Genomic DNA, 13,534 nt, shown 5'->3' with positions numbered 1-13,534 from the left:
CAAAAGAACAGCATTTACTTGAAATAGAATCTTTTGTAACATTATAAATCTTTACTGTCGCTTTTGTTTCAGTTTAATGTATCAGTGATTAATAAAAGTATGAATAAATGAAGTGGTGTTTGCGGTGGATGTAGTGCATGTTTAGCTCAGATTGAGCTGCTCTTCTGTAATGAGGCGGATCAATAGATGTGTGTGTGTTCGGACCGTCCCATCAGAGGCTTTAATGCAGCGGCGCGTCAAGTGTGTGTTCAGTCACATCAGACACACACACACGCGCGATCATGAAGCATCACTGCGCCATCAAACACAGCATCTTCAAAGAGTTCCTGGCCGAGTTCCTCGGGACCTTCGTGCTGGTGGTGAGTCTCCGCTCGTTCTGCAGACAGAACTTTATTAAACACAGACTGACAGAAGTATTTAACTAATAATCTATTGATATCTGATTGTATTGTTGTTGTGCTGAGGATATTGTCCCTGTGGTGTGTGTGTCAGTTGTTCGGCTGCGGGTCGGTGGCCCAGACGGTGTTGAGCAGAAACACTCTCGGCGAGCCGCTGACGGTCCACATCGGCTTCAGCACTGGACTCATGATGGGTGTCTACGTGTCCGGCGGCGTGTCGGGTAAATCACACACATACACACAACCTCACGCCAAACACACAGCAGCTTCCACAGGTTAGATAACATCTCACACACACACTCACACATAAAAACATGATGCTCTTCCTCAGGGCTTCTGTCTCGTTTTCCAGCACAAATATCTAAACATTCTTACATCCATTTACATTTACTGGAGAAGAACAATGGCTGAAGATATTGAAGACAGCTGAAGATGGCTGAAGACATTAAGTCTTGTTTTCGGAGTTAAAATGAAGTGAGTTTGTGCTTAAAACAAGAACAAATATCTGCCAATGGAGTCAGTTATAATGTTTAGAGGTTTCTGCTGAGAAATAGGAACATGTTTGCAGTGGATGATATCGTGGGGTTGTTGTCATGGACACACACGTGAGCCGGAATAACACCATCTGACCATTGGATTTCCCAGAACAGATCTATAAATCCTGTTGGTCCACATGAGTTGACGGTTGTTTGGTTCTGTTTGTGTCTAGATGAATCTCTGTCAGGTGAGACGACTGTGATGTTTCTCTGTGATTGACACATTGATCTGATCTGCCAGGCTTGAATAAACGTTCCTCTCGGCTGCTTTTGAGGTCATACAGCGCCTGGAGCATCAGGGCGCATTCATTGATCTTACTGTGTGAGTGTGTGTGTGAGTGAGTGAGTGAGTGTGTGTGTGTGTGTGTGTGTAACAGGAAAATGATTTTGACTGTTGTTCAGCTGAAGTCAGTTCAGTGTTGATTCAGTTTCGTTGTAAAGATCATCAATTATTAAATTAGTTCATTTAATCTATAGAGCAGTTCTGCAAAAAACGATGTCATCGTCAGCTCAGTTCAGTTCTCATACAGTCCGATCAATAATATTATTGAATATTAAGTGTTATTGAAGCCAGAGCCGACAGTGACAGGATGGAGAAAGAACCTTGGGAGAAGCCAGGCTCAGTCGCTCAGCACTATAGTGTCGGCCCAGATCCGGCAGGCTGTGGGAAAACCTCGGGATAAACAGAGAGGCTAATATTAGCGTAGATGCCATTCTTCTTATGATGTAACGAGTACATCAGGATTTATGGGAAGTGTTCCCGGTTCCAGCTGACCTAATCTATGCAGCCTAACACTGAATTATAGAAGTCTATCATGTATTATGTGAAAGCTATGTCAAAGAGATGTGTCTTTAATCTGGCTTTGAACTGACAGAGTGTGTCTGCTTCCCGGACAATGGTAGGAAGACTGTTCCAGAGTTTTGGTGCTAAATAGGAAAAGGATCTACCGCCAGCAGTCGATTTTGATATTCTAGGTATTATCAACTGGCCGGAGTTTTGAGATCGCAATAGACGTGACGGACTATAATGCATTAAGAGCTCGCTCAAGTACTGCGGAGCTAAACCATTTATAATCAGCAATATTTTAAAATTTATACAATGTTTAATAGGGAGCCAGTGCAGTGTTGACAGAACCGGGCTAATATGGTCATACTTCCTGGTTCTGGTAAGAACTCGAGCGGCTGCGTTTTGGACCAGCTGTAGTTTGTTTATTAAGCGTGCAAATATAGAGCTGAGTATCGTCAGCATAACAGTGAAAACTAATGCCATGTTTCCTAATGATATCTCCTAATGGTAGCATGTAGAGAGTGTGTGTGTGTGTGTGTGTGTGTGTGTGTGTGTGTGTGTGTGTGTGTGTGTGTGTATGTGAGGGTAGCATGTACAGAGTGAACAGCAGTGGTCCTAGTACTGAGCCTTGTGGTACGCCATACTGAACTTGTGATCGATGAGACATCTCTTCATTTACTGCTACAAACTGATAACGGTCAGATAAGTGTGATTTAAACCATGCTAGTGCATTTCCACTAACGCCAACATAGTTTTCTAGTCTATTTAAAAGAATGTTGTGGTCAATGGTGTCAAATGCAGCACTAAGATCGAGTAACACTAATAGAGAGACACAACCACGATCGGATGATAAGAGCAAATCATTTGTGACTCTAACGAGAGCTGTCTCGGTACTATGGTACGGTCTAAATCCTGACTGGAAATCCTCAGATATCATTTCAAGAAAGGAACACAGTTGTGAGGATACCGCCTTTTCTAGTATCTTTGACAGAGAAGGTAGATTCGAGATCGGCCTGTAATTGACTAATTCTGTAGGATCAAGTTGCAGTTTTTAACAAGTGGTTTAATCATAGCCAGCTTAAAGGTTTTTGGTACGTATCCTAGAGACAAAGATGAATTAATGATATTAAGAAGAGGATCTATGACCTCTGGAAGCATCTCTTTCAGTAGCTTAGTCGGTATATGGTCTAATGTGTGTGTGTGTGTGTGTGTGTGTGTGTGTGTGTGTATAGCAGATGGACATACACTGTAGACATCATGTCTTTCTTTTTACCATCTGTGTTATTATGGTGGATGTCAATATTAAAAGAACAAAACAGACTTTAGTATCAAGCACTGACAAACAACATGCCTTGTTAATTCAGAAAAGACGGCTGATGGATTTACCCATATGTTTTTTAGTAAATATGTTTAGATTTTTGCTGTATTTTGACAGAATTATTCTGTATTTCACAGTGTGAGCTATTAATGTTTGTTGTGTCAGGCGGTCACCTCAACCCGGCCGTGTCCCTGGCCATGGTGATTCTGGGGAAGCTGAAGATCTGGAAGTTTCCCATCTATGTGGCGGCGCAGATGCTCGGGGCGTTCGTCGGGGCCGCCGCGGTGTTCGGACTGTATTATGGTGAGTTTGGTGGAGTCCAGCGGTTCCCCGTGTGTTTCGGATCTGATTAATGCGTGTGTGTTTGCGTGTTCAGATGCCTTCATGGAGTTCACCAGCGGGATCCTCTCGGTGACGGGGATCAACGCCACAGGACACATCTTCGCCTCGTATCCGGGGAGACACCTGACCGTCCTGGGGGGATTCGTGGATCAGGTCAGTCTGAACCCAGTCCGGGTCTGAATCAGCACATTCAGTGAGTGTTTGACGGCACCGACTGACCGCAGTAACCCAGACCTGACTAAAGCACATGGATCAGCTCAACGTTTCTGACCAAAAACACAACAATCCGGTTTGAACCGGTGACCTGATTCAGATCCTTCTAATTAACAAGTGTTTGGTAAACTCTCCGGCTGGCGTGACTGACCTGAGCTCCGTCTGTCAGGTGGTGGGAACGGGAATGCTGGTTCTCTGTATTCTGGCCATCGTGGACGGGAGGAACATCGGCGCCCCTAGAGGCATGGAGCCGCTGGCCGTGGGCCTGATCCTGCTGGGCATCAGTGTGTCGATGGGCCTGAACTGCGGATACCCCCTGAACCCCGCGCGAGACCTCGGCCCCAGACTCTTCACTGCAGTGGCCGGGTGGGGGATGGAGGTGTTCAGGTGTGGAACTGCACACACACTTCTGAGGGACTTTACACAGACTGGTTACACAGACTGGTTACACACACTGGTTACACACACTGGTTACACACACTGGTTACACACAGACTGGATACACAGACTGGTTACACAGACTGGTTACACAGACTGGTTACATACAGACTGGTTACACACAGACTGGTTACACAGACTGGTTACACACAGACTGGTTACACAGACTGGTTACACAGACTGGTTACACACAGACTGGTTACACACAGACTGGTTACACAGACTGGATACACACAGACTGGTTACACACAGACTGGTTACACAGACTGGATACACACAGACTGGATACACACAGACTGGATACACAGACTGGTTACACAGACTGGATACACACAGACTGGTTACACACAGACTGGTTACACAGACTGGATACACACAGACTGGATACACACAGACTGGATACACACAGACTGGTTACACACAGACTGGTTACACAGACTGGTTACACACAGACTGGATACACACAGACTGGATACACAGACTGGTTACACAGACTGGTTACACACGGACTGGTTACACAGACTGGTTACACACAGACTGGTTACACAGACTGGTTACACACAGACTGGTTACACAGACTGGATACACACAGACTGGATACACACAGACTGGATACACAGACTGGTTACACAGACTGGTTACACACAGACTGGATACACACAGACTGGATACACAGACTGGTTACACAGACTGGTTACACACAGACTGGTTACACAGACTGGTTACACACAGACTGGTTACACAGACTGGATACACAGACTGGTTACACAGACTGGATACACACAGACTGGTTACACACAGACTGGTTACACACAGACTGGATACACACAGACTGGTTACACACAGACTGGTTACACAGACTGGATACACACAGACTGGATACACACAGACTGGATACACACAGACTGGTTACACAGACTGGTTACACACAGACTGGTTACACACAGACTGGATACACACAGACTGGTTACACACAGACTGGTTACACAGACTGGTTACACACAGACTGGTTACACAGACTGGATACACACACTGGATACACACAGACTGGATACACACAGACTGGATACACACAGACTGGTTACACAGACTGGATACACACAGACTGGATACACAGACTGGTTACACAGACTGGTTACACACAGACTGGTTACACACAGACTGGTTACACACAGACTGGATACACACAGACTGGTTACACACAGACTGGTTACACAGACTGGATACACACACTGGATACACACAGACTGGTTACACACAGACTGGATACACACACTGGATACACACAGACTGGATACACACAGACTGGTTACACACAGACTGGTTACACAGACTGGATACACACAGACTGGATACACACAGACTGGTTACACACAGACTGGTTACACAGACTGGATACACACACTGGATACACACAGACTGGATACACACAGACTGGTTACACACAGACTGGTTACACACAGACTGGATACACACACTGGATACACACAGACTGGATACACACAGACTGGTTACACACAGACTGGTTACACACACTGGATACACACAGACTGGATACACACAGACTGGATACACACAGACTGGTTACACAGACTGGATACACACAGACTGGATACACAGACTGGTTACACAGACTGGTTACACACAGACTGGTTACACACAGACTGGTTACACACAGACTGGATACACACAGACTGGTTACACACAGACTGGTTACACAGACTGGATACACACACTGGATACACACAGACTGGTTACACACAGACTGGATACACACACTGGATACACACAGACTGGATACACACAGACTGGTTACACACAGACTGGTTACACAGACTGGATACACACACTGGATACACACAGACTGGTTACACACAGACTGGTTACACAGACTGGATACACACACTGGATACACACAGACTGGTTACACACAGACTGGTTACACAGACTGGATACACACAGACTGGATACACACAGACTGGTTACACACAGACTGGATACACACACTGGATACACACAGACTGGTTACACACAGACTGGTTACACACAGACTGGTTACACACAGACTGGTTACACACAGACTGGTTACACAGACTGGATACACACAGACTGGATACACACAGACTGGTTACACACAGACTGGATACACACACTGGATACACACAGACTGGTTACACACAGACTGGTTACACACAGACTGGTTACACACAGACTGGATACACACACTGGATACACACAGACTGGTTACACACAGACTGGTTACACACAGACTGGATACACACAGACTGGTTACACACAGACTGGTTACACAGACTGGATACACACAGACTGGATACACACAGACTGGTTACACACAGACTGGATACACACACTGGATACACACAGACTGGTTACACACAGACTGGTTACACACAGACTGGTTACACACAGACTGGATACACACACTGGATACACACAGACTGGTTACACACAGACTGGTTACACACAGACTGGATACACACAGACTGGATACACACAGACTGGTTACACACAGACTGGTTACACACACACTGGATACACACAGACTGGTTACACACAGACTGGTTATACACAGACTGGTTATAGACTGGTTACACACAGACTGGATACACACAGACTGGATACACACACTGGATACACACAGACTGGTTACACACAGACTGGTTACACACAGACTGGATACACACACACTGGATACACACAGACTGGTTACACACAGACTGGATACACACACTGGATACACACAGACTGGTTACACACAGACTGGTTACACACAGACTGGATACACACAGACTGGTTACACACAGACTGGTTACACACACTGGATACACACAAACTGGTTACACACAGACTGGATACACACACTGGATACACACAGACTGGTTACACACAGACTGGTTACACACAGACTGGATACACACAGACTGGATACACACAGACTGGTTACACACAGACTGGTTACACACACACTGGATACACACAGACTGGTTACACACAGACTGGTTATACACAGACTGGTTATAGACTGGTTACACACAGACTGGATACACACAGACTGGATACACACACTGGATACACACAGACTGGTTACACACAGACTGGTTACACACAGACTGGATACACACACACTGGATACACACAGACTGGTTACACACAGACTGGATACACACACTGGATACACACAGACTGGTTACACACAGACTGGTTACACACAGACTGGATACACACAGACTGGATACACACAGACTGGTTACACACAGACTGGTTACACACACACTGGATACACACAGACTGGTTACACACAGACTGGTTATACACAGACTGGTTATAGACTGGTTACACACAGACTGGATACACACAGACTGGATACACACACTGGATACACACAGACTGGTTACACACAGACTGGTTACACACAGACTGGATACACACACACTGGATACACACAGACTGGTTACACACAGACTGGTTACACAGACTGGATACACACAGACTGGTTACACACAGACTGGTTACACAGACTGGATACACACACTGGATACACACACTGGATACACACAGACTGGTTACACACAGACTGGATACACACAGACTGGATACACACAGACTGGTTACACACAGACTGGTTACACACAGACTGGTTACACACAGACTGGATACACACAGACTGGTTACACACAGACTGGTTACACACAGACTGGATACACACAGACTGGTTACACACAGACTGGTTACACAGACTGGATACACACACTGGATACACACACTGGATACACACAGACTGGTTACACACAGACTGGATACACACAGACTGGATACACACAGACTGGTTACACACAGACTGGTTACACACAGACTGGTTACACACAGACTGGATACACACAGACTGGTTACACACAGACTGGTTACACAGACTGGATACACACAGACTGGTTACACACAGACTGGTTACACAGACTGGATACACACACTGGATACACACACTGGATACACACAGACTGGTTACACACAGACTGGATACACACAGACTGGATACACACAGACTGGATACACACACTGGATACACACAGACTGGTTACACACAGACTGGTTACACAGACTGGATACACACAGACTGGATACACACAGACTGGTTACACACAGACTGGTTACACACAGACTGGTTACACAGACTGGATACACACACTGGATACACACAGACTGGTTACACACAGACTGGTTACACACAGACTGGATACACACAGACTGGTTACACACAGACTGGTTACACACAGACTGGTTACACACAGACTGGTTACACACAGACTGGTTACACACAGACTGGTTACACACAGACTGGATACACACAGACTGGTTACACACAGACTGGTTACACACAGACTGGATACACACACACTGGATACACACAGACTGGTTACACACAGACTGGTTACACAGACTGGTTACACAGACTGGATACACAGACTGGATACACACAGACTGGTTACACACAGACTGGATACACACACTGGATACACACACTGGATACACACAGACTGGTTACACACAGACTGGTTACACAGACTGGTTACACAGACTGGATACACACAGACTGGTTACACACAGACTGGATACACACAGACTGGTTACACACAGACTGGATACACACAGACTGGTTACACAGACTGGATACACACAGACTGGTTACACACAGACTGGATACACACAGACTGGATACACACAGACTGGATACACACAGACTGGTTACACACAGACTGGTTACACACAGACTGGTTATACACAGACTGGTTACACAGACTGGATACACACAGACTGGTTACACACAGACTGGTTACACAGACTGGATACACACAGACTGGTTACACACAGACTGGTTACACACAGACTGGTTACACTCAGACTGGTTATAGACTGGTTACACACAGACTGGTTACAGACTGGTTACACACAGACTGGTTACACTCAGACTGGTTACACAGACTGGATACACAGACTGGATACACAGACTGGTTACACACAGACTGGTTACACACAGACTGGATACACACAGACTGGATACACAGACTGGTTACACACAGACTGGTTACACACAGACTGGTTACACACAGACTGGATACACACAGACTGGATACACAGACTGGTTACACACAGACTGGTTACACACAGACTGGATACACACAGACTGGATACACACAGACTGGATACACACAGACTGGTTACACACAGACTGGTTACACACAGACTGGATACACACAGACTGGTTACACACAGACTGGTTACACACAGACTGGATACACACAGACTGGTTACACACAGACTGGTTACACACAGACTGGTTACACACAGACTGGTTACACACAGACTGGATACACACAGACTGGTTACACAGACTGGTTACACACAGACTGGTTATACACAGACTGGTTATACACAGACTGGTTACACACAGACTGGTTACACACAGACTGGTTATACACAGACTGGTTATACACAGACTGGTTATAGACAGGTTACACACACACACCTGAACACACACACACACACACACACACACACACACACACACACACACACATACACACACACACCTGAACATACACACAGACTGGTTACACACAGACTGGTTACACACAGACTGGATACACACAAACTGGTTACACACAGACTGGTTACACAGACTGGTTACACAGACTGGTTACACACAGACTGGATACACACAGACTGGATACACACAAACTGGTTACACACAGACTGGTTACACACAGACTGGATACACACAGACTGGTTACACACAGACTGGATACACACAGACTGGTTACACACAGACTGGATACACACAGACTGGATACACACAGACTGGTTACACACAGACTGGTTACACACAGACTGGATACACACAGACTGGTTACACAGACTGGTTACACAGACTGGATACACACACTGGATACACACAGACTGGTTACACACAGACTGGTTACACACAGACTGGATACACACAAACTGGTTACACACAGACTGGTTACACAGACTGGATACACACAGACTGGATACACACAGACTGGTTACACACAGACTGGTTACACACAGACTGGTTACACACAGACTGGTTACACACAGACTGGTTACACACAGACTGGTTACACACAGACTGGATACACACAAACTGGTTACACACAGACTGGTTACACAGACTGGATACACACAGACTGGATACACACAGACTGGTTACACACAGACTGGATACACACAGACTGGATACACACAGACTGGATACACACAGACTGGTTACACACAGACTGGTTACACAGACTGGATACACAGACTGGATACACACAGACTGGTTACACAGACTGGATACACACAGACTGGTTACACAGACGGTCTAATTAACTCACTCTCTCACACACACTCAGACACACACACACACACACACACACACACACACACACACACACACACACAAACCTTGATTGATCAGTAGGCTTGCTGCTATAGTCGGTGTTCATTAGCATCACTTCCCTTGCCCACTGTGGCTCCGCCCCCCCAACCCCTCCCCCCTTCGTTTTGATTTGTCATAGTAATAAAAATAATTTAGTCCAGTTAGAGAACAGACACTGCAGTTAAAACTGAACATGGTCTGCTTAATCCAGTGTGATCCGACTGAGAGTCGCAGCCGGAGTCAGATCTCACATCACTCCGCCTCACTATTCACTGACAAGACGATGGCGGAAGATTTGGTTTCAGAGCGAAATGGAAAAGCGCATATTTAAGCGAGTTTGTCATTCTGTTGTGTTTTTCATTCAGAATAATAATAAACCCATCATTCAAGCAACTGCCGCCCCTGAATTGGCGCTAATTCAAAAGCGAAAGTAAAATGCACATGGGCATTCCTAACGGAACGTGTCCACTGGTGCAGAGCGAGTGTGTGTGTGTGTGTGTCTGTGTTAGCACTCAACTTCCATGGGAATTCACTGAAAACGCTCGCTCTGTTATGATTTACACTGAGGCTAATTAGCTATTTAAATGTGAGGTGCAAAAGAGGGAAAAACGCCAACGCCCGGTATGCCGGTTTTACCAGTGTTAGTCGATTAACCGGTGGGAATATTTCCTCACTGTCACACCCCTATAGATCAGCTCATTACATAATATCACATGCACTCAAGAGATTTAAATGTGACTGGATGCAGAATCACATTATCTCTCTCTCTCACACACACATTTGTTTGACTATATTAGTAAGTTCATCTCATAGAATCCTATTGATTCTCTTTATTATTGAGTCTAACCCTCAGAAACCCGTGGGAAACACTAGGTTTAAATGAAAACATGATTTATAATCCTTTTTAACTGAGGATACATCAAATGTAGTTCTGATGGCTGATGAAATGAATAAGTGCTGCTTTATCTGTGGTTTTAAAGATGCTGCAGAATCACATGTGATATATTGTGATGGTTGTGTGTGTGTGTGTGTGTGTGTGTGTGTGTGTGTGTGTGTGTGTGTGTGTGTGTGTGTGCAGCACTGCAGATTACTGGTGGTGGATCCCTGTTGCCGGGCCGCTGGTGGGGGGGGTCGTCGGCGCTGTGATCTACTTTCTGTTGATCGAGCTTCATCACCCTAAACACAATGACAAACCTCTGGAAGAACCCGAGGAAGAGGAGGATGAGGAGGAAGACGAGGACAGCAGCCTGAAGGACAAATACGAGATGATCAACATGAGCTAGAACACAATAAAGCTGGTCATTTTCATTCTGTTTTCGTGAGTAAACTCCATCAGCAGACGTGCATCCGCCAGTTAAAATAGTTCCAGCTCATTTAGACTCTTTACAGCTCTAATAATGATCTGGTTTTTACTGAATGATTCATGGAAGTGCTTTAACAGCATACAAGCGTCACGTCTGTACAAACATGATGCTCTTCCTCAGTGTTTCTGTCTCGTTTTCCAGCACAAACATCTCAACATTCTTACATCAAGATACATTTCCTGGAATAGCAAAATGACTGAAGATATTAAGACTTGCTTACTGAAAAATCATCACAATGAAGAGAGATTATGAAGAAATTAAGAACAAATATCTGCCAATGGAGTCAGAAAAATCCTCTGGTTTTCCCTTTGAATGAAGTTTATTTTTCTGAGTCCACTGGCAGATATTTGTTCTTGTTTTAAAGCTGCTCTAAGCGATGTTGGGTGACGTCACTTCTTGTTGACGTTCGAAGTATTGTCAAACAAAATGGAGGCTGGCTCGACCATACCCCCCCCCCCACACACACACACACACACACACACACTTCGTGCTTCCTGAAACAGGCTTTTCCGATGTAAATTTGGGACTTTTTGCATTCCTTCTCCTTTTCCCTCTTCTTTGCTGTTCATTCATCGGAACGTCGTCTCTTTGGTCGTGTGTCGGCCATATCACAATTCAAGAGAATATAATTCTAACGTTAATCGTTGTTGTTGTCTAGGACATCTCTCCTCTAGCTAACTTCCCTCTTCAAGCTTCTCTCTCCTCCACCCCCCCCCCCCCCCCCCCCCTTCATGTGCATGTTAACTAACCCCCCACCCCCACTCCCACCCCTAAATCACTCTTGTCGGTTATTGGCTGGAACACTGGTTGTTGTGTTTCGCGGCCCAGGCTGGGCCAGTTTGTTTTTGTTGCCATTTGTGGAGCCTGGGCTATGTACAGAGACCGCGTTTCTTTACAGTGTGTTCAGGGCACAGGCAGCGAGCGGATAGTGAGGAGATGTTTGCTGGATGTGACAAAAAATGTTTCGGCCTAAAAAACGTGTGACATCGCTTAGAGCACCTTTAAGCACAAACTCGCTTCATTTTCATTCAGGAAGCAAGTCTTAATATCTTCAGTCATTTCGCATCTCCATTAAATGAATCTTGATTTAAAAAGATATTTGTGCTGGAAAACAAGACAGAAACACTGAGGTAGAAAAAAACTTGCGGTATAACGTTGCCCCATAATCCTCCACTGTACGGAATGTGTGATTTTATGTTGCTGTTGATGATAATATTGTACAATAATCATTTAAATGGCTTTTTAAATCTTTAAAATGACAGATGCACCAAAACACGTCAGGAATTCTGTCCAGATTTAAGCAAAACACAAGCATCAGACTGTCACAAACATCCTGATGAACATACGTTTAAAAGTGCAAACGTTTTCCACTAGATCACGATTGTTGAGTTTTCATGCTAATGTTGTATTCCACCTTCTTATTGTCATTCATATACTTTTTACATTATTTATGTTTATGATTATTGTTCATGTGTTTGTAGATCAGGCTTCTAGTTTTGACTTCTTGGTTTTGAAAGTCTTGGTAAAAAGTAGATGAATATATTTTGTAATGAAATCCTACAACATTGACTGTATATCTGTGTTTTTTGCTGAAATAAAGAAGAACCTTTTACAGCACACTGGTCAGCTGTTTGTGTTTCTGCTGCTGAACGACAGATGAAGACCTCACAGTATATTCATC

At 44.9% G+C, this 13,534-nt stretch overlaps 1 protein-coding gene across 2 annotated transcripts; it reads left to right on the top strand.

Moving 5' to 3' along the window:
- Positions 1 to 151: 151 nt before the first annotated feature.
- On the top strand, positions 152 to 13,469 carry aqp9a (aquaporin 9a). 2 transcript variants are annotated; one of them, XM_079860318.1, is made up of 7 exons: positions 152 to 359; positions 493 to 619; positions 3,205 to 3,342; positions 3,416 to 3,534; positions 3,764 to 3,981; positions 11,568 to 11,734; positions 12,974 to 13,469. In XM_079860318.1, exons 1-7 carry the CDS (start codon positions 282 to 284, stop codon positions 12,985 to 12,987), a joined length of 861 nt encoding a protein of 286 aa, XP_079716444.1. In that variant the 5' UTR covers positions 152 to 281; the 3' UTR covers positions 12,988 to 13,469. The 2 variants fall into 2 exon arrangements, with proteins under 2 accessions (XP_079716444.1, XP_079716443.1); XM_079860317.1 differs by lacking the exon at positions 12,974 to 13,469 and having other exon boundaries at positions 11,568 to 11,852.
- Positions 13,470 to 13,534: the final 65 nt, after the last annotated feature.

This window comes from Squalius cephalus, assembly GCF_949319135.1.
Source record: "Squalius cephalus genome assembly, chromosome: 23".
Taxonomy (NCBI): domain Eukaryota; kingdom Metazoa; phylum Chordata; class Actinopteri; order Cypriniformes; family Leuciscidae; genus Squalius; species Squalius cephalus.
Note: the sequence above shows the minus strand (reverse complement) of the source record. Positions and strands in the feature narration are given on the sequence as shown.

Excerpts from the sequence above, each read along its gene's own strand:
- aqp9a (XM_079860317.1), top strand. The coding sequence starts at position 282 with ATGAAGCATCACTGCGCCATCAAACACAGCATCTTCAAAGAGTTCCTG. Across the intron at positions 3,535-3,763 it reads TGGGGGGATTCGTGGATCAG|GTGGTGGGAACGGGAATGCT; the intron begins GTCAGTCTGAAC and ends TCCGTCTGTCAG. Across the intron at positions 3,982-11,567 it reads TGGGGGATGGAGGTGTTCAG|CACTGCAGATTACTGGTGGT; the intron begins GTGTGGAACTGC and ends GTGTGTGTGCAG.